General features: G+C 45.2%; 1 protein-coding gene across 1 annotated transcript in view; it reads left to right on the top strand.

The window, feature by feature from the left end:
* The window catches only part of LOC121550099 (retinal-specific phospholipid-transporting ATPase ABCA4), a 62,562-nt gene that overhangs the window by 26,254 nt on the left and 9,635 nt on the right, over nucleotides 1–26,673 (top strand). Inside the window, exons 12-44 of the mRNA XM_041862248.1 lie at nucleotides 4,646–4,843; nucleotides 6,416–6,621; nucleotides 6,916–7,092; nucleotides 7,316–7,538; nucleotides 9,447–9,668; nucleotides 10,006–10,210; nucleotides 10,565–10,864; nucleotides 12,818–13,004; nucleotides 13,313–13,444; nucleotides 13,934–14,073; nucleotides 14,289–14,426; nucleotides 16,162–16,346; nucleotides 16,497–16,599; nucleotides 16,961–17,166; nucleotides 17,262–17,316; nucleotides 18,271–18,446; nucleotides 18,634–18,758; nucleotides 18,965–19,063; nucleotides 19,423–19,612; nucleotides 19,764–19,858; nucleotides 19,949–19,981; nucleotides 20,203–20,308; nucleotides 20,404–20,478; nucleotides 20,599–20,768; nucleotides 21,294–21,471; nucleotides 21,819–21,934; nucleotides 22,418–22,565; nucleotides 22,816–22,939; nucleotides 23,637–23,766; nucleotides 24,020–24,140; nucleotides 24,403–24,465; nucleotides 24,583–24,689; nucleotides 24,872–25,013. Of these exons, the coding sequence (XP_041718182.1) occupies nucleotides 4,646–4,843; nucleotides 6,416–6,621; nucleotides 6,916–7,092; nucleotides 7,316–7,538; nucleotides 9,447–9,668; nucleotides 10,006–10,210; nucleotides 10,565–10,864; nucleotides 12,818–13,004; nucleotides 13,313–13,444; nucleotides 13,934–14,073; nucleotides 14,289–14,426; nucleotides 16,162–16,346; nucleotides 16,497–16,599; nucleotides 16,961–17,166; nucleotides 17,262–17,316; nucleotides 18,271–18,446; nucleotides 18,634–18,758; nucleotides 18,965–19,063; nucleotides 19,423–19,612; nucleotides 19,764–19,858; nucleotides 19,949–19,981; nucleotides 20,203–20,308; nucleotides 20,404–20,478; nucleotides 20,599–20,768; nucleotides 21,294–21,471; nucleotides 21,819–21,934; nucleotides 22,418–22,565; nucleotides 22,816–22,939; nucleotides 23,637–23,766; nucleotides 24,020–24,140; nucleotides 24,403–24,465; nucleotides 24,583–24,689; nucleotides 24,872–25,013 (4,875 nt within the window). The remainder of the gene's footprint in view (nucleotides 1–4,645; nucleotides 4,844–6,415; nucleotides 6,622–6,915; nucleotides 7,093–7,315; nucleotides 7,539–9,446; nucleotides 9,669–10,005; nucleotides 10,211–10,564; nucleotides 10,865–12,817; nucleotides 13,005–13,312; nucleotides 13,445–13,933; nucleotides 14,074–14,288; nucleotides 14,427–16,161; nucleotides 16,347–16,496; nucleotides 16,600–16,960; nucleotides 17,167–17,261; nucleotides 17,317–18,270; nucleotides 18,447–18,633; nucleotides 18,759–18,964; nucleotides 19,064–19,422; nucleotides 19,613–19,763; nucleotides 19,859–19,948; nucleotides 19,982–20,202; nucleotides 20,309–20,403; nucleotides 20,479–20,598; nucleotides 20,769–21,293; nucleotides 21,472–21,818; nucleotides 21,935–22,417; nucleotides 22,566–22,815; nucleotides 22,940–23,636; nucleotides 23,767–24,019; nucleotides 24,141–24,402; nucleotides 24,466–24,582; nucleotides 24,690–24,871; nucleotides 25,014–26,673) is intronic.

The following is a 26,673-nucleotide window of genomic DNA, read 5'->3' as shown; positions in this document are numbered from 1 at the left end:
ATTTCCGTTTTGTTGATAAATTAGCAAAAATGTTTAAAAACCTGTTTTTGCTTTGTCATCATGGGGTATTGTGTGCAGATTGATGAGAAAAAACAAACAATTTAATCAATTTTAGAATAAGGCTGTATCCTAACAAAATGTGGAAAAGTCAAGGGGTCTGAATACTTTCCAAAGAGGGTGGGGCTTCCTGTCTCACCCCACGGCTCTGAGGAAAGAAATCTGTTTATTGCCAATTTTAACTACAGACCTTTTTGTGTACATTGATTTTATAATATTGTATGTTTCCCCACTCCAACACTGCTTTACAGTGGGGAAAAAAGTATTTAGTCAGCCACCAATTGTGCAAGTTCTCCCACTTAAAAAGATGAGAGAGGCCTGTAATTTTGACAGACAAATTGAGAATTTTTTTCTCATGAACATCACATTGTAGGATTTTTAATGAATTTATTTGCAAATTATGGTGGAAAATAAGTATTTTGTCACCTACAAACAAGCAAGATTTCTGGCTCTCACAGACCTGTAACTTCTTCTTTAAGAGGCTCCTCTGTCCTCCACTCGTTACCTGTATTAATGGCACCTGTTTGAACTTGTTATCAGTATAAAAGACACCTGTCCACAACCTCAAACAGTCACACTACAAACTCCACTATGGCCAAGACCAAAGAGCTGTCAAAGGACACCAGAAACAAAATTGTAGACCTGCACCAGGCTGGGAAGACTGAATCTGCAATAGGTAAGCAGCTTGGTTTGAAGAAATCAACTGTGGGAGCAATTATTAGGAAATGGAAGACATACAAGACCACTGATAATCTCCCTCGATCTGGGGCTCCACACAAGATCTCACCCTGTGGGGTCAAAATGATCACAAGAACGGTGAGCAAAAATCCCAGAACCACACGGGGGACCTAGTGAATGACCTGCAGAGAGCTGGGACCAAAGTAACAAAGCCTACCATCAGTAACACACTACGCCGCCAGGGACTCAAATCCTGCAGTGCCAGACGTGTCCCCCTGCTTAAGCCAGTACATGTCCAGGCCCGTCTGAAGTTTGCTAGAGTGCATTTGGATGATCCAGAAGAGGATTGGGAGAATGTCATATGGTCAGATAAAACCAAAATATAACTTTTTGGTAAAAACTCAACTCGTCATGTTTGGAGGACAAAGAATGCTGAGTTGCATCCAAAGAACACCATACCTACTGTGAAGCATGGGGGTGGAAACATCATGCTTTGGGGCTGTTTTTCTGCAAAGGGACCAGGACGACTGATCCGTGTAAAGGAAATAATGAATGGGGCCATGTATCGTGAGATTTTGAGTGAAAACCTCCTTCCATCAGCAAGGGCATTGAAGATGAAACGTGGCTGGGTCTTTCAGCATGACAATGATCCCAAACACACCGCCCGGGCAACGAAGGAGTGGCTTCGTAAGAAGTATTTCAAGGTCCTGGAGTGGCCTAGCCAGTCTCCAGATCTCAACCCCATAGAAAATCTTTGGAGGGAGTTGAAAGTCTGTGTTGCCTAGTGACAGCCCCAAAACATCACTGCTCTAGAGGAGATCTGCATGGAGGAATGGGCCAAAATACCAGCAACAGTGTGTGAAAACCTTGTGAAGACTTACAGAAAACGTTTGACCTATGTCATTGCCAACAAAGGGTATATAACAAAGTATTGAGAAACTTTTGTTATTGACCAAATACTTATTTTCCACCAAAATTTGCAAATAAATAAATTAAAAATCCTACAATGTGATTTTCTGGAAAAAAAAATCTCTTTTTGTCTGTCATAGTTGACTTGTACCTATGATGAAAATTACAGGCCTCTCTCATCTTTTTAAGTGGGAGAACTTGCACAATTGGTGGCTGACTAAATACTTTTTCCCCCACTGTATATTTTAGCAATTACATTTACTATTGACACTTACAGTGGCTTGCGAAAGTATTCAACCCCCTATTTTGTTGCCTTACATCCTGGAATTAAAATGGATTTTTGGGGGTTTGTATCATTTGATTTACACAACATGCCTACCACTTTGAAGATGCAAAGTCCCAGTCTCAAGAATTGCCCTGTATTTAGCGCCATCCATGATTCCTTCAATTCTGACCAGTTTCCCAGTTCCTGTTGATGAAAAACGTCCCCACAGCATGATGCTGTTCTCAGGGTGATGAAAGGTGTTGGGTTTGCGCTAAACATAGTGTTTTCCTTCTTGGCCAAAAATCTCAATTTTAGTCTCATCTGACCAGAGTACCTTCTTCCGTATGTTTGGGGAGTCTTCCACATGGCTTTTGGCGAACACCAAACGTGTTTGCTTATTTTTTTCTTTAAGCAATGGCTTTTTTCTGGCCACTCTTCCGTAAAGCCCAGCTCTGTGGAGTGTACGGCTTAAAGTTGTCCTATGGACATATACTCCAATCTCCACTGTGGAGCTTTGCAGCTCCTTCAGGGTTATCTTTGGTCTCTTTGTTGTCTCTCTGATTAATGCCCTCCTTGCCTAGTCTGTGAGTTTTGGTGGGCGGCCCTTTCTTGGCAGGTTTGTTGTGGTGCCATATTCTTTCAATTTTTTTATAATGGATTTAATGGTTCTCCATGGGATGTTCAAAGTTTCTGATATTTTTTCATAACCCAACCCTGATCTGTACTTCTCCACAACTTTGTCCCTGACCTGTTTGGAGAGCTCCGTGGTCTTCATGGTGCCGCTTGCTTGGTGGTGCCCCTTGCTTAGTGGTGTTGCAGACTCTGGGGCCTTTCAGAACAGGTGTATATATACTGAGATCATGTGACAGATAATGTGACACTTAGATTGCACACTGGTGGACTTTATTTAACTAATTATGTGCCAAGCAATGAGCTGTAGGTGTACCTACCGTAGGAGTCCCCTCGAAGCCTACCATTTGACTATGTACAGACCCAGCGTGCGACAGAGCTGCAAGAGTTGTGACCCATTTTTGTAGGTTGTTTTGTGGTAGTTGTATCTAGGGAGACACACCTCCAGTTGAAGTTCCTTCAGAAAGTATTCACACCCCTTGACTTTTTCCACATTTTGATGTGTTACTGGCTGAATTTAATATTGATTAAAGTGAGATTTTGTGTCACAGGTCTACACACAATAACCCATAATGTCAAAGTGGAATTATGTGTAAGGTCCCTCAGTCCAACAGTGAATTTCAGATTCAGCCACAAAGACCAGGGAGGTTTTCCATTGCCTCGCAAAGAAGTACACCTATTGGTACAGTAGATGGGTAAAAAAAATAAGCAGACATTGAATATCCCTTTGAGCATGGTGAAGTTATTAATTACACTTTGGATGGTGTATCAATACACACAGTCAATACAAAGATACAGGCGTCCTTCTTAACTCAGATGCCGGAGAGGAAGGAAACTTCTCAGAGATTTCACCATGAGGTCAATGGTGACTTTAAAACAGTTACAGAGTTTTAAAACAGTTACAGAGTTTAATGGCTGTGATAGGAGAAAACTGAGGATGGATTGTTGATACTCCACAAAACTAGCCTAAATGACAAAGTGAAAAGAATATAAATATTCCAAAACATGCATCCTGTTTGCCACTAAAGTAAAACTGCAAAATGTGGCAAAGAAATTAACTTTATGTCCTGAATACAAAGCGTTATGTTTGGGGCAAATCCAACACATCAAATCACTGAGTACCACTCTTCATATTTTCAAGCATGGTGGTTGCTGCATCATGTTATGGGTATGCTTGTCATCGGCAAGGACTAGGGTTTTTTTTTTAATGATACAAATAAACAGAATAGAGCTAAGCACAGGCAAAATCCTAGAGGAAAACCTGGTTCAGTCTGCTTTCCACCAGACACTCTGTCACGTTCGTTGTATAAAGGATTGGACCAAGGTGCAGCATGGTATGCGTACATGTTTAATTTATTAAATAAACACTTGACAAAATAACAAAAGCAACTGAATGTGACATTCTAAATGCTAACAGCAACAAGCAGAAACAGAAACAGAATCAGAAACAAGATCCCACCCCATAGGTAGGCAAAATGGCTGCCTAAGTATGAGCCCCAATCAGAGACAACGATCGACAGCTGCCTCTGATTGGGAACCACACCCGGCCAACATAGAAATATATAACCTAGAACAACTAGCATTCACACCCTGACCAAACTAACTAGAGACATAACAGGGCTCTCAAGGTCAGGGCGTGACACACTGGGAGATTAATTCACCTTTCAGCAGAACAATAACCTAAAACACAAGGCCAAAAATTCACTGCAGTTGCTTACCAAGACGACCTTGAATGTTGCTGAGTGGCCTAGGTACAGTTTTGACTTAAATCGGCTTGAAAATCTATGGAAAGACTTGAAAATGGCTGTTTAGCAATGATCAACAACCAACTTGACAGAGCTTGAAGAATAACAAAATAAATAATGTGCAAATATTTTACAATCCAGGTGTGCAAAGCTCTTAGAGACTTACCCAGATAGACTCACAGCTGTAATTGCTGTCAAAGGTTATTCTAACATGTATTGACTCAGGGGTGTGAATATTATGTGAATTAGATATTTCTGTTTCAAAAAACAAGTTTTCACTTTGTCATTAAGGGGTATTGTGTGTAGATGGGGGAGATGTATTTTATTTTATTCAGGCTGTAACATGGTGTCCCCTCCCCAGGACACCATAAGGAATCCCACGGTGAGGGACTACATTGACAGGAGTCTACAGGACACAGAGTTCTCCTCTAAACACATCCTCAACTTCCTGTACAACGGGCCAATAGAAGACAGGGACTACGACATTGCCAATTTTGATTGGAGGAATGTCTTCAACCTCACAGACCAAGTCATCCGTATGATGAACCAGTATGGAGAGGTGAGCTGGTCAGGACTGGGACAGGACTGGACTGGGCTGGGCTGGGATGCAGGCTACAATACATTTCATTAACAATGGTGGGGATTGACGACCACAAGACTATCATTTCGGAAACATAACCCTTGGTCTTTTGATTCATGGGTTTGATACTTTTCTTATAGGTTTTCACCAGAATCTGCATTGTGTTTCTCAATGCAAAATGCGAAACATCCAAATTCACAGGTTTTCTCCCCAATAAAATATTGAGCACAGTTCTCAGACCTGTTGCTTGTTGCTTGCTATAAACATGAATCAGTTCCAGACAACAACACCCACTCAATACACACTCTATGTGATATAAGCATACGATCGCTGTATGGCCTTTCAATGGCCTTCTAATTTGCCCCTTACTAAAGACATGTAAATGTGCTCAGTAGGGGGAGAGGGAGAACAACAAGCAAAGCTGTCAGTCTCTTTTGTACCCCACTAATCTAGTAGAGGGTAGCAAACCCACCCAGGCCTTTCTCCCTTCACTGTCTCTCCGAGGACCCTCCATCTGAGTAGGCCAAACCGTGTAACTCACCCCTCGGCCCCTCAAAGCACTTTGGGAACAGTTCAACTCGCCCCTCGCCCCCTCGATACTAATCAGGGTAAGCAGGTAAGGCCTCTTGCCCCAAGGGTGGCAGAATGGGGTAAAAGGGCACCCTGGTCCTCTCTGTGTGGATCGCATGGCCCCTCTGTCTTTATCTTCCATGAGGCTTACAGCACTTCAGTGTGACAGAGTAGACCGGCCCGATTTAGCCCAATTCGCTACAGCTGTCAGTCTGACCACCCTCTTTCAGCTCCGCCACAATGAACGCAGTCTACGGAATCCCATGGGCTTGTGTACAGCACTGCAATGGCATAGTCTGATTGAAGAGTGTAGCAACAGTTTTGTCATTGGAGGCTATTAGGGAGGGGTGATGCTTTGCAAACTAATGAGTGTGTGTGTATGGTTTGTTATGCAGTCTTAATGAGTGTGTGTGTGCGCGTGTGTGTGTCTGCATGTTTGTGTGTGTGCGTGTTTGTGTGCATTCCTCTGCATGTGTGTGTCTCAGTGGTTGTGTTTGTCTCAGTTCTTCCCCCTGGGCCCATGCAGGGCCTCCATGTTAGTAATAGGCAGTGTGGTGTTGAATGGCTCAATCAGATGAGGAGCAGCTGCAATAGGAGGCCTGGTGGTGAGGTGTCAGAGTAGATGAGAGTGGATCTGAACTCTGCCTCTAAGGCTTTATGGGGCCCGGGCCCCCTAGCCAACACTGGCCTTAGTGGCCCCTAACCCCCCCTAGCCCCCTGGATGGGAACCCATGTCCAAGTCCACAGTCCACACACACTGGTGGCCCCAATTAGGACATGATGGGGGTGATGTGTGTGTGTGTGTGAGTGTGTTTGTGTGTGTGTACTATTCTTCCTCACAAAGAAACCAAATTGCCCTGCAAATGACATTGTTCCCCCTTCCAAATTCAAGTTTATATTAATACCTACATGGCAGTCAAAGAAACTGAAATACATTATAAATATGTTGTAAATATTTCATCCATGAATTCCCTTCCACAGTGTCTGATCCTGGATAAGTTCTCTGGGCTGAACAATGAGGAGCAGATGACCCACAGAGCTCTGAGTCTGATGGGGGAGAGTAAGTTCTGGGCTGGCCTGGTCTTCATGGACACCTACCCCTGGACCACCAAGGTTCCACCCCACGTCCGGTTTAAGATCCGCATGGACATCGACGCAGTGGAGCGCACCAATAAGATCAAGGACAGGTCAGTGTATATAACCCCCTGATGAATGTCTGGATTTTACCTTCACTACACGGTCTGCGACTACTCATCAGGGTTAAGTTCAAGATCATAATGCTTGTAAGCAACTCTTACTTGAAATTGAATTAATGGGATTTTCAGGTATGGTGCCCAGCGAGGCATTTGTCTTTGTTAGGTAAATTAGTGACAAACATTCCATTTAAAAACAAATCAATTTCCAAATGCTTGAATGCAGATCTAGCCCTCAGATATACCCCTCTCTTCCTTATTTCTTTCCATCTCTCCCTCTGTCCACAGATACTGGGACCCTGGTCCTAGGGCGGACCCCATGGATGATCTGCGCTACGTGTGGGGGGGCTTTGCCTATCTGCAGGACATGATAGAGCATGGCATCATCAGGACCCAGACAGGCAAGGACTGGCCCATCGGTGTCTACCTACAACAGATGCCCTACCCATGCTACGTGGACGACCTGTGAGTGACTCACCTTAAGATGCAAATACCAACCCAAGGCCTGCCTGTCACTGTTAAATTTTATTATTACATTTAGAGATGGCACTTTTTGATTTTCATTTCTCATCGAAAAAATGTCTATCCTCTCTCTCTATCTTCCCCCCTTTCCTCTTTTCGTCTTCTCTCTCTCTTTTCCACCTTTCCTCTTTCCCTTTCTTTTCTCATTCCACCTCTCCTCCTCTAGCTTCATGCTGACATTGAACCGTTGCTTCCCCATCTTTATGGTGCTGGCGTGGGTCTACTCAGTGTCTATGACCGTGAAGAGCATCGTCTTGGAGAAGGAGCTCAGGCTCAAGGAGACCTTGAAGACCATGGGGGTCACCAACGGGGTTCTGTGGGTCACATGGTTCATAGACAGCTTCCTCATGATGGCTGCCAGCACTGCCCTGCTCACTGGGATCATTATGGTCAGTCCTAGTTGGCTTCAAGTTGGAAATGACCAAAATGCCTAGTTGGTCAATGATTAACATTCATGTATGTCATATATCAGAGCCTCTCAGAAGGCTGCTGTTTTGAATGTACTGTTCTGAACTCTAGTGGAAGATTTGTGAAATAAACTACAATTTGTAACTTTTGTCCCCACAATTTTGTAACAATCACTTATACAGTGAGGGAAAAGAGTATTTGATCCCCTGCTGATTTTGTACGTTTGCCCACTGACAAAGACATGATCAGTCTATAATTTTAATGGTAGGTTTATTTGAACAGTGAGAGACAGAATAAAAACAAAAAAATCCAGAAAAACAAATGTCTAAAATGTTATAAATTGATTTGCATTTTAATGAGGGAAATAAGTATTTGACCCCTCTTCAAAACATGACTTAGTACTTGGTGGCAAAACCCTTGTTGGCAATCACATAGGTCATATGTTTCTTGTAGTTGGCCACCAGGTTTGCACACATCTCAGGAGGGATTTTGTCCCACTCCTCTTTGCAGATCTTCTCCAAGTCATTAAGGTTTCGAGGCTGACGTTTGGCAACTCGAACCTTCAGCTCCCTCCACAGATTTTCTATGGGATTAAGGTCTGGAGACTGGCTAGGCCACTCCAGGGCCTTAATGTGCTTCTTCTTGAGCCACTCCTTTGTTGCCTTGGCCGTGTGTTTTGGGTCATTGTCATGCTGGAATACCCATCCACGACCCATTTTCAATGCCCTGGCTGAGGGAAGGAGGTTCTCACCCAAGATTTGACGGTACAAGGCCCTGTCCATCGTCCCTTTGATGCGGTGAAGTTGTCCTGTCCCCTTAGCAGAAAAACACCCCCAAAGCATAATGTTTCCACCACCATCTTTGACGGTGGGGATGGTGTTCTTGGGGTCATAGGCAGCATTCCTCCTCCTCCAAACATGGCGAGTTGAGTTGATGCCAAAGAGCTCAATTTTGGTCTCATCTGACCACAACACTTTCACCCAGTTCTCCTCTGAATCATTCAGATGTTCATTGGCAAACTTCAGACGGGCCTGTATATGTGCTTTCTTGAGCAGGGTGACCTTGCAGGCACTGCAGGATTTCAGTCCTTCACGGCGTAGTGTGTTACCAAATTTTTTCTTGGTGACTATGGTCCCAGCTGCCTTGAGATCATTGACAAGATCCTCCCGTGTAGTTCTGGGCTGATTCCTCACCGTTCTCCTGATAATTGTAACTCCACGAGGTGAGAACTTGCATGGAGCCCCAGGCCGAGGGAGATTGACAGTTATTTTGTGTTTCTTCCATTTGCGAATAATCGCACCAACTGTTGTCACCTTCTCACCAAGCTGCTTGGCGATGGTCTTGTAGCCCATTCCAGCCTTGTGGAGGTCTACAATCTTGTCCCTGACATCCTTGGAGAGCTCTTTGGTCTTGGCCATGGTGGAGAGTTTGGAATCTGATTGATTGATTGCTTTTGTGGACAGGTGTCTTTTATACAGGTAACAAGCTGAGATTAGGAGCACTCCCTTTAAGAGTGTGCTCCTAATCTCAGCTCGTTACCTGTATAAAAGACACCTGGGAGCCAGAAATCTTTCTGATTGAGAGGGGGTCAAATACTTATTTCCCTCATTAAAATGCAAATGAATTTATAACATTTTTGACATGCGTTTTTCTGGATTTTTCTGTTGTTATTCTGTCTCTCACTGTTCAAATAAAACCTACCATTACAATTATAGACTGATCATTTCTTTGTCAGTGGGCAAACGTACAAAATCAGCAGGGGCTCAAATACTTTTTTCCCTCACTGTATGTGACTTAAATTTGTATGTTATTCTTTGTGCATGAAGCAAATAGGGACTGTAACTCTAAACACTAACAAAACCAATTCAATTCTTTAATCTGTCTTCCAGGGTGGTAAGGTGTTGAACTACAGCAACCCCCTGATCCTGTTCCTGTTTCTTCTAACCTTCACCACGGCCACCATCATGCAGTGTTTCCTACTCAGTGTCTTCTTTAACAAGGCTAACCTGGCTGCAGCCTGCAGCGGTATCATCTACTTCACCCTCTACCTGCCCCACATCCTCTGCTTCGCATGGCAGGACCGCATCACCAAGGATGACAAGATCATGGCAGTGTGTAACCTCAAAATACGTCCCCCTGGGACACATGTACCTATCTTCATTCTTTACTCTTCTAGCTATGTTTCAATATCCACACTAACATATCACTTAGCATGAAGAAATGCATTGGCATTCATTCTAAGTGATACTGTATGTTAGCATGGACATTGGTACACACTGTAGCTTCTGACTCCTGACTCCAGACATGTTTTTGCTGTCTTACACCTTTGAAAATGCTATATTTCATACAGTCAGTTTAGATAACCATCTCAACAGTGAACATCAGTTGATGTTCCTTCCTTGGCCTGTTTCTGTCTATCTGTCTGTCTCTCCATGTCTGTCCTCTCAGAGCCTGATGTCCCAAGTGGCGTTTGGCTTTGGGACAGAGTACTTGTCCCGTTATGAGGAGCAGGGTCTGGGTCTGCAGTGGGACAACATCCAGACCAGCCCTCTGGAGGGGGATGAGTACTCCTTCCTCACCTCCATCTCCATGATGGCCCTGGATACTGTACTCTACGCCGTCCTTGCCTGGTACCTCGACAACGTCTTCCCAGGTAGCCGCCATGCTATTAGCCTAGGTACCAGTTTGTGCCATCATGCCACTCCTTGTCATGCAATGTTTGGAGTTGACATGATAGCACAAACAGATTTGGGACCAGGCTATCATGCTATGACACATGGCAGAAATGCATATAGTAAGTATGCCTAAATCAGTTACAAAAACTCATTATGAAGGTCATAGAAGGAGTAATGTTGACACTCAGCACCAGTTGGTTACTTTTGTCAGAAATGATTGAAAGGAGTTGATATTCATGACTATTGGTCTTATTTGATGGTTGTATTTGAAATGTAACTGAGTGGATTCTAAAATCAGCACTGCCTCTGTGTTTATTTCTGTTCTCCTACAGGGCAGTATGGAATTGGTCGGCCATTTTATTTCCCCATCCTGCCCTCCTATTGGCTCAATTCCAGACCCCCAAAGCCAAAAGAGTTGGAGAAACCCAGGTTTGACAACCTGGTAAACCAGACTGAAGAGAACCAGAAGACCAATCATGTACCAGGTGACGACCAGAACACTAAGGCACCAGATGAGGAGCTTCCATCCTGCAAACACCAGGACAAACGAGAGAGGCTGGGGAAGGGGAAAACAGAAGAGGAGGAGGAGGAGGAGAAGAACCAGGAGGAAAAACAAAATGGAGAAAAAGAGGGTAAGAACACAACTTTTATCGGGCATCCAAACACATTCAAATAAATCCACTTGTCTTCTAAAGAAAATAACTAAGTGGAGTTTTTAAAAAAATATGTAAGTATCAGGGCCATGGACTCTTTGTCTCAGTCCAGCAGCTCTGATGAATCGCTGATGAGGTTTGAAACAATAGAGCTCTCTCTCTCCCTCTCTCTCTCTGTGGCCTGCTTGCCCGGCCCATAATGCTTAGCGGCAGGCAGTGTGTGGGAACCCGCAGTCCTTGAGTGTGTTTGCTCTCCCGGTCGGGACTCAATACAGACAGACACAGTGGTACATTTCCCTCAGTCAGAGTTCAGTCAGAGTTAGTTAATATGTGATTCAGCTCCCGTTTGGTTCGCTCCCTTTCACACAGTCAAAGTGGCAGAATTCCTTTCCCCTGATTTCACCTTCACTGTTTGCCATTGTTTTTCTTAAGACATCTCATTCAATGTTGTATCAGCAACGATGTGTCAGATTGGGGCTATAAACAGTGACTAGATAAAATAATGTCTTTCAGTTCATGATGGAATGTGGTGCAAGGTCATGTGATGTTGTTATTTTTGTGAGGCAAAAATAACATAAACAGTTATGTTACAGTTATTATTCACTATCAGCACTGACAAACAACATCTATTTCATAACCCTGTAACACCTGTGTAACAGTACACCCATTCCAGCCTTATCAGTGCACATATAATCAGTATTGTTTATGACACACTATAATACCCTGCCAAGGTACGCTTGTTGTTCACATCTATCTGCATCTAAGGCACATATCCAATCCTTCCCGTGTTTCCTGCTGTGGGTGGGAATGAGGGAGTGGGTGAGGTGGTGGAGGTTGGTAGGAAGGTCACCTCTCTGAGACCAGGAGACTGGGTCATACCCTGGGATGCTGGCTTTGGTGGCGAATCGCATCTCTGCATGTCTGGCAGACATATCAGTGTGGATGACGGATCACCACCTCAAGCTGAACCTCGGCAAAACGGAGCTGCTCTTCCTTCCGGGGAAGGACTGCCCGTTCCATGATCTCGCCATCACGGTTGACAACTCCGTTGTGTCCTCCTCCCAGAGTGCGAAGAGCCTTGGCGTGACCCTGGACAACACCCTGTTGTTCTCCGCTAACATCAAGGCGGTGACCCGATCCTGTAGGTTCATGCTCTACAATATTCGGAGAGTACGACCCTGCCTTACACAGGAAGCGGCACAGGTCCTAATCCAGGCACTTGTCATCTCCCGTCTGGATTACTGCAACTCGCTGTTGGCTGGGCTCCCTGCCTGTGCCATTAAACCCCTATAACAGAATGCCGCAGCCCGTCTGGTGTTCAACCTTCCCAAGTTCTCTCACGTCACCCCGCTCCTCCGCACACTCCACTGGCTTCCAGTTGAAGCTCGCATCTGCTACAAGACCATGGTGCTTGCCTACGGAGCTGTGAGGGGAACGGCACCTCCGTACCTTCAGGCTCTGATCAGTCCCCAAGCCCAAACGAGGGCATTGCGTTCATCCACCTCTGGCCTGCTGGCCCCCCTACCTCTGCGGAAGCACAGTTCCCGCTCAGCCCAGTCAAAACTGTTCGCTGCTCTGGCACCCCAATGGTGGAACAAGCTCCCTCACGACGCCAGGACAGTGGAGTCACTCACCACCTTCCGGAGACACTTGAAACCCCACCTCTTTAAGGAATACCTGGGATAGGATAAAGTAATCCTTCTACCCCCCCTTACCCCACCCCCAAAAAAACAAAAAAAAACATTATTGTAAAGTGGTTATCCCACTGGCTATAAGGTGAATGCACCAATTTGTAAGTCTATCTGATTAAGTGTATCTGATTGTAATAATTATATCGGATTCTATCTATTAATTATATCAGATTTTGACCTCACAACCCCTATCCTAATGACCTCTAACATCTGACCTCCAAACTCTCACCTCTCTCCCCAGGTCAGCCCAGTCATGCCTACTTTGAGGGGGAGCCAGCAGGGCTGGTGGAGGGTGTGTGTGTTCAGAACCTGGTCAAGGTGTTTGGCAGGGGACAAAAGCCTGCAGTAGACGGACTGAGCATCACATTCTATGAGAGCCAGATCACTGCTTTCCTGGGGCACAATGGAGCTGGGAAGACCACCACCATGTATGTCACCCACAGACACATTATTTATTCTAATCATTTATCATTTTGACCATTTTATTTTGACTATATTAATCAGTTTAGGGCCGTGTTTCTCAACCTGTGGTACCTTCTATCCTTTGGGAAACCTGGCCTATGAACAGGTACTTTGGGCAGAGCAAAATGTGATTGGGGGTAGAGTAACCAAAATAGATTGAGAACCACTGGTTTGGGGGACAGCTTTGTGACAGTAGGTGTTGTGACTGTGACATCTGGCCATGTGACTCTATCTGTCCTCTACATCCTCTGTCCCTCTGTGTGGTCTCCACCAGGTCTATCCTGACGGGGATGTTTCCTCCCACCTCGGGGACAGCCTCCATCTATGGGAAGGACATCCGGACAGACATGGACACCATCAGGCACTCTCTGGGCATGTGTCCCCAGCACAACATCCTCTTTCACCAGTAGGTGACCCCTTACATTGCCATATAGACACAAGGAGTGATGAGATGTGGTGATGCATTTGTCTATTGTCTTTCTCTCCTCCATGTCCATGTCTCTCTCTCCACACTTCTTTTCTTTCTCTTTCCCTCATCCTCTCTGTCCATCTCTCTTAGCCTCTGTCTCTTCTCTCGCTCCCCTCTCTCTCTGCATTAGGGTGTGGGGAGGGGATGGTAAAGTGCAGGTACTTCCTAAACAGGTCTAATTTATCTCTGTCTATGGAGATTAAGATGTTGTTCTGTGTGTGCAGGTTTAATAAAGACTATTTGGTTTGATGTGGGAATGTTGGACAAGATCATAATGAAACAAGAATGTAATGCAAATAGAATGTAGCTGTTGGGGTGTTCCCCTTGAAGGAGCGCATTCAGCACAGTGCAGCTGCTTACCACAGGCACTCTCTCTCTCTCCCACTCTATCACTCCCCCCCCACCCCCCACCCCCCCGCCCCTCAGTATGACCGTAGAAGAACACATCCTGTTCTACAGCCTGCTGAAGGGAAGGTCTCTGTCTGAGGCTCAACTGGAGGTAGAGAACATGCTGGAGGATCTGGGCCTGCCGCACAAGAGAGACGAGGAGGCACAGAACCTCTCAGGTTTCAACAGATACACACAGACACACACACACACACAGTGTTGGGCCTTTACAGTTACAGTTACAGTATATAGTTCATCAGTAGACGTCAAATGTTAGTTTCATTGCTAGTGATGATGAAACAAACACTTCATCTTTAACGTGTGTTTAGAGTGTCATAATGAAGATATGAGATACCAGTGTTGTTGTCCTCATCTTCTCCTCTTCTCCTCTCAGGCGGCATGCAGAGGAAGTTGTCTGTTGCCATGGCGTTTGTAGGCGGTGCCAAGGTGGTGATTCTGGACGAGCCCACGTCGGGGGTGGACCCCTACTCCAGACGATCTATCTGGGACCTGCTGCTCAAGTACCGATCAGGTACACACCAGTTCATGTATATTTGAGTATTTGTTATTTAAATACTTTTTTTTTGTGTATTTGAGTATTTTCAAATACACAGCCCAAAACAATAACTTTTATTTTAGTATTTGATTGGTTATTTGTAAAAAAACAAATAGTCGACCAAATTGTATTTGAAAGTATTTTCAAATACTATTTTCAAATACCTCAGTTAAATGCATGGGAGTGTATTTGAGTCTGTTTATAAGAGTATTTTCAAATACTTTCCGAGTATATTTCCAAATACATTATAATATTCAGCTACTTGTTTTTTCAAATAAAGGTTATCTGAATACTTGTTTTGAAATGTATTGAAAAGTAATTGAAATACACTACATGACCAAAATAATGTGGACACCTGCTCGTCGAACATCTCATTCCAAAATCATGTTAATTAATATGGAGTTGGTCCCCCCTTTGCTGCTATAACAGCCTCCACTCTTCTGGGAAGGCTTTCCACTAGATGTTGGAACATTGCTGCGGGGACTTGCTTCCATTCAGCCACAAGAGCATTAGTGAGGTCGGGCACTGATGTTGGGCAATTAGGCCTGGCTCACAGTCGGCGTTCCAAGTCTTTCCAAAGGTGAAGGGGTTGAGGTCAGGACTCTGTGCAGGCCAGTCAAGGTCTTCCACACCAATCTCGACAAACCATTTCTGTATGGACCTCGCTTTGTGCACGGGGGCATTGTCATGCTGAAACAAGAAAGGGCCTTCCCCAAACTGTTGCATTAAGTTGGAAGCATAGAATCGTCTAGAATGTCATGTATGCTGTAACGTTAAGATTTCCCTTCAGTGGAACCCATTTCATGAAGCTGCCGACGAACAGTTATTGTGCTGACTTTGCTTCCAGAGGCAGTTTGGAACTCAGTAGTGAGTGTTGCAACCGCAGCACTCAGCGGTCTCGTTCTGTGAGCTTGTGTGGCCTATCACTTCGCGGCTGAAACATTTCCACTACACAATAACAGCACTTACAGTTGACCGGGGCAGCTCTAGCAGGGCAGAAATTTGACGAACTGACTTGTTGAAAGGTGGCATCCTATGACGGTGCCACATTGAAAGTCACTGAGCTCTTCAGTCAGGCCATTCTACTGTCAATGTTTGTCTATGGAAATTGCATGGCTGTGTGCTCGATTTTATACACCTGTCAGCAACAGGTGTGGCTGAAATAGCCGAATCCACTAATTTGAAGAGTTGTCCACATACTTTTGAATATATAGTGTACCTGAAATAGTATTTGAACCTAGGTCTTGTTCACACAGTACATATGCCTCCTGCTGGATGGAGCAGGAACAACAGCTGATTGACTGAAATTTACCAACATCGGAAATGTATAACATAAAATGCCATCTCATAATAATAAATGTCTATCGCAGGTACGTGTGTGTGTGTGTGTGTGTGTGCATGTGTGTGTGTGTGTGTGTCTGTGTTTGTGTGTGTCACCACAGACGTCTCCCTCCCAATGCACTACTAGCTCAGCTGTCTTGTCAAGCACTTGTAATTGCTTTTCCTCCTTCACCTCTCTCTCTCTCTCTCTCTCTCTCTCTCTCTCTCTCTCTCTCTCTCTCTCTCTCTCTCTCTCTCTCTCTCTCTCTCTCTCTCTCTCTCTCTCTCTCTCTCTCACTCACTCACTCACTCACTCACTCACTCACTCACTCACTCACTCACTCACTCACTCACTTTCTCTCTCTCTCTCGCCATCTCTCTACCTCCCCAGGACGTACAGTGATTCTGTCCACTCACCACATGGACGAGGCTGACCTGTTGAGTGACCGTGTGGCCATCATCTCTCAGGGTCGTCTTCACTGCTGCGGCTCCCCGCTCTTCCTCAAGAACTGCTTCGGTGCCGGCTTCTACCTCACCCTGGTTCGACGCATGAAATACGAGGAACCCAAGGCCAAGGTGGGATGGATGCGATCTCGGAAAGAGCCTCTAGAGTGTGTTGTTGTTTATGTTAGCGAGAGAGAGAGAGTGTGTGTGTTAGGGTGAGTGAGTGATTTCATTGCCTAGAAAGAGATATGTGTTATTGATTACGTTTTCTCTTTGTCCTAGATGAAGTGTGACTGTACTGATGAGTGTTCCTGTAAGTGCTCCACCTGTACCACGTACAAAGAAGAGTTACGTCAAGCCAAAACCCCGGACAGACAGTTGGACGGTAAGGTTTTCATTGAGGAATTGAGGTGACATAAGTATACGGGACCATGAACCCCCTTTATACATGGTCATCTGATAGTTACTTTCCTCACTAGCTGTTGCGTCTTTGTATGTTCTGTACCTGTTATAACATACTTGTAACAGGTGATATAGCCAGAACCATAGTGTTGGTTCCACCACTAACGTTGACTCTGTTTGTGTGTGTGTGTTTCTGTGTGTGTGTCTGTGTGTGTGTGTGTGTCTGTGTGTGTGTGTGTGTGTGTGTTTGTATGTGTCTGTGTGTGTGTGTGTGTGTGTGTGTGTGTGTGTGTGTGTGTGTGTGTGTGTGTGTGTGTGTGTGTGTCTGTGTTTCTCCCTACCAGGTGACTTGTCAAGCATCACAGGGCTGGTCCACCACCATGTCCCAGAGGCTCGTTTGATCGAGGCTATCGGCCAGGAGTTGACCTACCTGCTGCCCAACCAGGGCTTCCAGCCCAGGGCCTACGCCTCCCTCTTCAGAGAGCTGGAGGAAACCCTCTCTGACATCGGCCTCAGTAGCTTCGGGGTCTCCGACACATCACTGGAGGAGGTGAGCCTATATTCAATCACAATACATCAGTTCACTTCATGTTTTCATGTTTGATGGCCATGTACCATTGTACTTTCTTTATTTTTCTCTTGTAGATATTCCTGAAAGTGACAGCGAATGGTGAAGCCAAATCTGGCAAAACTGAACAAGGTAATTGAAAAAGAAGAAGATCTGAACTGTGTATCTTTTATGACATGTGTATTGTCTGTGATGTTCTGTGTTGGTCTGTATAGTACTGTACTGTGATGTTCTGTGTGTTGGTCTATACAGTACTGTACTGTGATGTTCTGTGTGTTGGTCTGTGAAGGACTGTACTGTGATGTTCTGTGTGTTGATCTGTATAGTACTGTACTGTGATGTTCTGTGTGTTGGTCTGTACAGTACTGTACTGTGATGTTCTGTGTGTTGATCTGTATAGTACTGTACTGTGATGTTCTGTGTGTTGGTCTGTACAGTACTGTACTGTGATGTTCTGTGGGTTGGTCTGTACAATACTGTACTGTGCTGTTCTTTGTGTGACAGTTATGTTGGATTTGCTGTCATCTACCCCCCCCCAGACCAGAGATTGTGGCAGCAGACACCTCGACCCAGTGTAGGACACAACAAAAATAGCAGTTTATGTCGACCAATCTAAAGATGACAAGCAACAGGCTACAAGCTTCAAGCTAGAAACTACTGCACTTGCAATGACAATGGCTATAATGAACAGATATCTTATAAGCCATGGTCTTTAAACTAGGACTCTATGGGCAACGTCAATTCTGGACCCATATACTGTTCTCTAGTGGAATTACAGGAAGCTGTCATAGATTCAGTCTTACGCTGAATGGGGCGGCAGTTAGCTTAGTGGTTAAGAGCGTTGTGCCAGAAAACGAAAGGTTGCTGGTTCTAATCCCCGAGCCGGCTAGGTGAAAAATCTGTTGATGTGCCCTTGAGCAAGGCACTTAACCCTAATTGCTCTGGATAAGAGCGTCTGCTAAATGACTTAAATGTAAAATGTGGTGCTGCAGAGTGTTTATTGCTTTCACTGTAGAAGACAATTTAAGTTTTATTATAGCACTCAGACAGTGAACTTTTAACTCCTGACCTTTCCCTACGTTACAGAGGCAGACGGGGTGACCCAGGCCAACAGGCAGGGGCATTCTGGGGGCTTGGAGGGCAGCGAGGGGCGGGGCTCTGGACAGGTCAAAGGTGTCTGTCTGGTCCTGAAACAGTTATTTGCCCTGCTCATCAAACGGTTTCACCACGCCACAAGATCACATAAGGACTTCTTTGCTCAGGTACCATTCTCCACAGACGGCTGTTTGTGCAGTGTATTTTGCATCCCCTCTATATCATGTGCATTGGTTATAAATCCCTATGTATAATAATGTGCAATAATGTTACACATTTCTTGATGGTTCCAGTTTCATGATGCAGAATTTGAATATGAAAATGTCCCTGTGTCCTGTTGTTCTGTTTCGTCAGATAGTTTTGCCTGCCAGTTTTGTGTTCATATCACTGATGTTCACTACGATCGTACCTCCATTTGGAGAGTACCCCAGCCTGACCCTTAGTCCCTGGATGTATGGACGACAGTTCACCTTCTTCAGGTGTGCATAGATACTTCTGTCCTGCCCTGAGACTAGCACCATTTGTTAAATCAATCGTCCAGTCAATTCAGAGTAGATTCAGTCTGAGGAAGTTCAATTCCATTGGCATAAAACATGAGTAGAACGTAGAAGTCTCTTATGATAATGTGGCGTTTGATCATGTTTGATAAAGACTGTTGTTGACTGTTGGATGTGCCATCTTGCAGTAACGAGCGTACCCTGGACCCTGAGATGAGGTACTTTGGAGAGGTGCTGCTAAACAAGCCTGGATTTGGGACTCGCTGCATGGTGGATGAACCTCTAGAGTGAGTAGTGACCAGGGACAGTTCACTTACCATAAAATATTATCTGTTTGCTAAATGTCTAAGTATAGCATCACTTTAAGACTCGATTCCAATAGGAGTCAAATATCAGTCTGGGGGCAAGAAAGAAACTTGCAGGCCTGATGTGCCCTAGGCCTTGAGTTTGAGACTTCCTTAAAGGATATCATAGTTACTGATATCAAGTCGGCTACTGTACGCCCAAAAGTAACGAACATTAGGGGAGAAAGGAGGCATCGTTGTACATGCCCGAAAAATGATTTGTTGTTGATCCTGATAGGCACTTCAAGTGTAACAATGTGCATATGTGCGTGTGTGCGTGTTCCTGTGTGTTCCTGGGATAGGGATTTCCCATGTAATAACATCACAACAGAGTGGGAGATGCCGCTGGTGAACCCTGCTCTGATAGACATGTTGGATGGACCAGAGTGGACCTCAGTTAACCCCTCCCCAGGCTGCCAGTGTAGTACCCCTAGGAAACTCACAATGCTGCCTGTCTGCCCTGAGGGAGCAGGGGGGCTTCCACCACCACAGGTTAGTGTACACATATGCATAGGCTTTAGCTCAATGGGCTGACACAGTATTGTGGTAATCAGGTGGCCCCTGTTTAAATCCCAGTCTGTCACCAATGCACAAAGTTATATACACACTGTTTGTTCATTTGTGTGTGTGTGTTGTGTTTTAGAGGATCCAGTCGACAGGTGATGTTCTGGTGGACCTGACAGGCAGGAATATCTCTGATTATCTGGTGAAGACTTACCCCTCCCTCATCAAGGCCAGGTACCGTGGAACTACTTCAGCATTCATCTACTTTATTTTGTTCTACATACACAACTCTAATGGCACAATTCCTATGTCTTTCTTGTTCAGTTTGAAGAGCAAATACTGGGTGAATGAACAAAGGTACTATTTCCATATTTTACAAAATCCAAAACGTAGCCTATTTATAATGAGCTAGGTGGCTGTGTCCATTATGTAAAGAAAAGTGATGCTGTAGCGCCCTCTGGTGGCCAGGGGCATAGTATCGTTATTGTATAAGGAGTTTTAGCTCTCACTGAGTATGCGGTCTTACTCCTGGTGTTCAGATATGGAGCTATATGTGTTGTCTGTTCTCGGTTATCTAGGTATGGAGGTATATCTGTGGGTGGACAGCTTCCTGTGTTAGATGTGGACCCTAAGACCATCCAGGACGCAGCATCACAGCTGGGGCGACTGCTTAATGTTACTGGGGTACGTCTACTAAAGATGTCTCTGGTGTGGATCTTTACACACTTCAACAGCCCTGTAACTGTCCATGTATCCAATCATGGTACTCTTTTCTCCAGGGTAAATACTCCAAACAAACTCTTAAGGACATTGGAACCTTCCTTCGATACATGGAGAGTGAATACAATGTCAAGGCAAGTACATATAGTGCACTGTCTACAATTTAACCCACAACTGCCAATCCACTGGCTTACTTTTGTACTATACACCAGCAAAAGAAGATTGACTAGAATATCCATTCTGTCTTTTTGAAGGTGTGGTACAACAACAAGGGCTGGCATGCCATGGTGGCCTTCATGAACGTGGCCAACAACGCCATCCTTAGAGCCAACCTGCCCAAAGATGCCAGCCTGGATGTATACGGCATCACCACCATCAACCACCCTCTCAACCTTACCAAGGAACAATTGTCTGAAGTCACTGTGTGAGTACTGGCCTATCAGGAGATTTGATACTAGAGAGGTCACTGTGTGAGTACTGGCCAATCAGGTGAGGTGATTAAAGCATGTAATAGACCATCTAACCCCTCTCTGTGTACCTGTAAGCACCTCAGTGGATGTGGTGGTGGCTATCTGTGTGATCTTCTCTATCTAACCCCACTCCATCCCTCTCCTCTCCTAGCCTGAGCACCTCAGTGGATGTGATGGTGGCTATCTGTGTGATCTTCTCTATCTAACCCCACTCCCTCCCTCTCCTCTCCTAGCCTGAGCACCTCAGTGCATGTGATGGTGGCTATCTGTGTGATCTTCTCTATCTAACCCCACTCCATCCCTCTCCTCTCCTAGCCTGAGCACCTCAGTGGATGTGATGGTGGCTATCTGTGTGATCTTCTCTATCTAACCCCACTCCCTCCCTCTCCTCTCCTAGCCTGAGCACCTCAGTGGATGTGATGGTGGCTATCTGTGTGATCTTCTCTATCTAACCCCACTCCCTCCCTCTCCTCTCCTAGCCTGAGCACCTCAGTGGATGTGATGGTGGCTATTTGTGTGATCTTCGCCATGTCCTTCGTCCCAGCCTCCTTTGTCCTCTACCTCATCCAGGAGAGGGTGACCCAGGCCAAACACCTCCAGTTCGTTAGCGGGGTCAGTCCCGTCATCTACTGGATGGCCAACTTCCTCTGGGACATGGTATGTCTGGGCCTGGGGCCGGTTCCTCCCATCATACTCTCTGCAATCTCATATTGACAAACACCAAGTTCTTGATATGCCGAAATGGTTTGTGATGATGCTACCCACTCTCTTAAATAATCTACATTAATATGGCATGACAGATCATTCCAGTGAAGAGAGAGCATAGTGAAGCTAGGTTGTAGAAACAGTATTCCCCATCTGTTGCATACAGTATTCCACATAATATCATGTAGTTTATGACCGAAGGGCATACGTGTCCACTCAAACAGCCCAAAGGATTGATAGATACATTTTACCTTTCTATATAGAGCTTGACATTCATTGTGTCACTTCCCCCTCATCAGGTGAATTACTCTATCAGTGCAGCACTGGTGGTGGGTATTTTCATGGTCTTTGACAAGAAGTGCTACACGTCGCCAACCAACCTCCAACCCCTGATAACCCTGCTCATGCTCTATGGGTAAGTCAGTGTACTGTAGTACAGTAAGCCCCTTTACTTGGGCTAAAGGTGGAAGGTTAATGGTAATTTATCCTTGGAGAGAGCATCTAGAACAGTCCATTATAGCATGCTCTAAATGATGAATGGATTGTACTGTACAGTGATACAGGCGATGAGAAGTTGAGTGCTGTATTAATGGGGCTCGTGGGTTTATTTCCAGTGGTCCATCCCTCATAGTGTTCGCTAACTGTAGTCCTTGTCAACACCGGATGGCCTCAGCACTGGGTGGTACAACCAGTCTGTATCAGGTTTATAGTGCTGCTCACGTCACTCAACCCCACCCAACTGTGACAGAATAAGATTACATTCTGGACCAGAGGAAACCATTCTTCTAGAATGAACATTTAGGCAAGGACCACATGTAAATGTTCAGATGATCTTAAAAAATGTAAGCTTGATCAAACGATTTGAAAAATGCTCCCTACCTGTCTCTGTCCACTGCAGGTGGTCTGTGACGCCCATGATGTACCCCATGTCCTACATCTTCAGTATTCCCAGCACAGCCTACGTCTCTCTGTCCTGCATCAACCTGTTCATTGGCATCAACAGCAGTGCCATCACCTTCATCCTTGACCTGTTTGACAGCACAGCGGTGAGTGGAGAGCACAGACTGGGATAAACGCTTACTGTACTTACACACAGAGCTGTCTGTCTCTAACACCTGCTCAATGACTGCTTCAAATACTAGTACTTGTTGAGTGACTCGATTCAACTGTGTGGTTTGGCCCTCCCTCTCTGTCCCCCCCTCTCTCTCTCTCTCTCTCTCTGTCTGTCTGTCTGTCTGTCTGTCTGTCTGTCTGTCTGTCTGTCTGTCTGTCTGTCTTTCTCCCTCCTTCTCTCAGGCTCTGTATAAGTGTAACCAGCTGCTGAAGAAGATGCTGCTGATCTTCCCCCACTACTGTCTTGGCCGGGGTCTAATCGACATGGCTATGAACCAGGCTGTTACTGATGTCTATGCCCGCTTTGGTGAGTCACACCCCCTCCGCCTCTCACACCCCCCTTCCCCGTCACCCTCCAACCCCCTCACCCCTTTCATCCCCTTGCCACCCCCACCACTCGCTCCAAGGCCTGCATTCTGATTGGTCAGTAGGGAAATGCCGCTAGCAACTCTAGCCTGTTCTCCAGGTCTTGGACACCTCCAGACCCCGAGGCCAAATCCTGATGCACTCGGAATGCCGTAACAGGACGTGAATACCATGGCCCCGGGTCGGGCCGACGGCGTCTGAAACATGATGCTGTGTATTTGTCTCTAGGAGATTCACACCCAAGACACGGCTGAGGCCACAGACTTCATAAATAACCAGTGGATCTCAATAAGCTTTCCCCTAATCGGCCGATAAGACCAGTCAAAGCCGGTGGTGACTAATGGGAGCGTGGTTAGCTAGGTAGGTGGGTAGTGGATATAGGAGACTATAGGAGCAGGTGCCACAGAGCCACCATCACCCAGCTTTGTTGATGAATGTTTTAGCTGTGTTGATGTCATCTTATCTGTGAAGAGAAGCTGGCTGATTAAAGTGTAACAGGAGCGTATTCTGTGTTGTCACCTCTCAAGCGTTTCCCACTTCTCACACATCGGTTAGATCAGATGGTGTACTAATGCTGATTCCTCCATGCTACATGCTGATCCTGTTTGCTTTGCTTTGTGTGTGTGTATGTGTGTCAGGTGAGGACTTCAGTCTGGACCCGTACAGTTGGGACTTTGTAGGAAAGAACCTGGTCTTCATGGCTGTTGAGGGCTTTGTCTATTTCATCATGAACATACTGATCCAGTACCGCTTCTTCCTGGATCACTGGTAACCAACAGCTTCACTTCACATCTAATATACAAGTCTACATTGCTGTAGTACTTTTTTAAAAAGTATCTAATTGGTGAAGCTAATTCATCTTTGAATGGTGTTATTGAATCTGTTGGATCAGAATCATATGAATCTGTTGACCAGTACAAGTTGACTGGTACCAGTAACTCTACGCATTATTGATTGTGAGAGCGGTCCAGAACACAGGTTCACCACTTACCTTCAACCTCTGACCTCTTACCTATAATAGGATTACAGATTGTAAGAAGGATCCCATCATGGAGGAAGATGTGGACGTGGCCCAGGAGAGAGAACACATCTATAATGGTGGAAGCAAGAACGACATCTTAAAGATTAGAGACCTCACCAAGGTACGCTAACTAAATAACTAACTAACTGACCACTCAGGGCTCCTGTGTTATGTGTCTCCTGGTTATTGACTCAATAGTTTGCAGTGTGAACAAGATGGTTCTATCTTTCTCAGTCTCTCTCTCTTTCTCTCTCTCTCTCGCTCTCTCGCTCTCTCGCTCTCTCGCGCTCTCGCGCTCTCTCGCTCTCTCTCGCTCTCTCTCGCTCTCTCGCTCTCTCTCTCTCTCTCTCTCTCTCTCTCTCTCTCTCTCTCTCTCCTCCCAGACATACATGGGGAAGACTAAGCCAGCGGTGGACAGGATCTGTGTGGGAGTGTCACCTGGGGAGGTCAGTACAGTACCACTCTATACTATAGACCTCCATATAGTACCACAGCTGTACAGCAAGGGAAGGCTCAGTGTAGAGACCCAGTGATAAAATATATTCTCCTCATCCTCTCTCCAGTGCTTTGGGCTCCTGGGTGTGAACGGAGCAGGGAAGACCACCACCTTTAAGATGCTGACCGGAGACACTGATGTCAGCTCAGGAGAAGCCTCTGTCACTGGTCACAGGTACAGTGCATGGGGCATTGCCATGTGCTTCCTCAATCACAGTTGGCATGATCAATGTTTTTCCCGATGCTGTTGATATCATTTGTAAATAACAGTGGTCCTAAAATTGAACCCTGTGGCACCCCAGAGCACAGCTCTATGCTTTTCACCTGTAATCGCACCCTTCGTCCCGGTCCCTGCAGCATCCTGACCAATATCCTGGATGTGCACCAGAACATGGGCTACTGCCCCCAGTTTGATGCCATAGATGAGCTGCTGACTGGCAGAGAGCACCTCCATCTGTATGCCCGCCTCAGAGGGGTGCCTGAGTCCGAGATCAGCAGGGTGAGGCTGGGGTCAGAGACCAGGGGTTAGGGTCAGAGTTTAGAGGTTAGGATTAGGGTTAGGGTCATGGTTAAAATAATTAATTTTTCTGAACTCAAGTGAATACCTACAGTTGAAGTCGGAAGTTTACATACACTTAGGTTGGAGTCATTAAAGCTTGTTTTTCAACCACTCCACACATTTCTTGTTAACAAACTATAGTTTGGCAAGTCGGTTAGGACATCTACTTTGTGCATGGCACAAGTAATTTTTCCAACAATTGTTTACAGACAGATTATTTCACTTATAATTCACTGTATCACAATTCCAGTGGGTCAGAAGTTTACATACACTAAGTTGACTGTGCTTTTAAACGGCTTGGAAAATTTCAGAAAATGATGTCATGGCTTTAGAAGCTTCTGATAGGCTAATTGACATAATTTGAGTCAATTGGAGGTTTACCTGTGGATGTATTTCAAGGCCTACCTTCAAACTCAGTGCCTCTTTGCTTGACATCATGGGAAAATGAAAAGAAATCAGCCAAGACCTCAGAAAAATAATTGTAGACCTCCACAAGTCTGGTTCATCCTTAGGAGCAATTTCCAAACACCTGAAGGTACCACGTTCATCTGTACAAACAATAGTACGCAAGTATAAACACCATGGGACCACGCAGCCGTCATACCGCTCAGTAAGGAGACGCGTTCTGTCTCCTAGAGATTAACGTACTTTGGTGCGAAAAGTGCAAATCAATCCCAGAACAACAGCAAAGGACCTTGTGAAGATGCTGGAGGAAACTTGTACAAAAGTATCTATATCCACAGTAAAGTCCTATATCGACATAACCTGAAAGGCCGCTCAGCAAGGAAAAAGCCACTGCTCCAAAACCGCCATACAAAAGGTGGCAGCATCATGCTGTGGGGGTGCTTTGCTGCAGGAGAGACTGGTGCACTTCACAAAATAGATGGCATCATGAGGAAGGAAAATTATGTGGATATATTGAAGCAACATCTCAAGACATCAGTCAGGAAGTTAAAGCTTGGTCGCAAATGGGTCTTCCAAATGGACAACGACCCCAAGCATACTTCCAAAGTTGGACAAGGACAACAAAATCAAGGTATTGGAGTGGCCATCACAAAGCCCTGACCTCAATCCTTTTAGAAAATTTGTGGGCAGAACTGAAAACGCGTGTGCGAGCAAGGAGGCCTACAAACCTGACTCAGTTACACCAGCTCTGTCAGGAGGAATGGGCCAAAATTCACCCAACTTATTGTGGGAAGCTTGTGGAAGGCTACCCGAAATGTTTGACCCAAGTTAAACAATTTAAAGGCAATGCTAACAAATACTAATTGAGTGTATGTAAACTTCTGACCCATTATTCATTCTAATCAGACAGGTTTTTTACATGGGCGATACATTGGAGATAATATAAGGCAAGTACTGGAAACAATAGAACACTATGAAAAATCTGGGAAACCAGGCCTACTATTCATAGCAGACTTCGAAAAGGCATTTGATAAAGTACAACTGGGGTTTATATACCAATAAAATGGTCTGATGGTGATGTGGATATACTCGGAATACATATCCCAAATGAAATAAATGATCTCACTCCAAAACATTTTAATAGAAAGTTATAAAAATAGATAAGATCTTGCTACCATGGAAAGGTAAATACCTG

The sequence above is a fragment of the Coregonus clupeaformis genome, chromosome 34 (assembly GCF_020615455.1).
Source record: "Coregonus clupeaformis isolate EN_2021a chromosome 34, ASM2061545v1, whole genome shotgun sequence".
Lineage (NCBI taxonomy): Eukaryota > Metazoa > Chordata > Actinopteri > Salmoniformes > Salmonidae > Coregonus > Coregonus clupeaformis.
The sequence above is the reverse complement of the archived record's forward strand: the minus strand, read 5'-3'. Positions and strand labels throughout refer to the sequence as shown.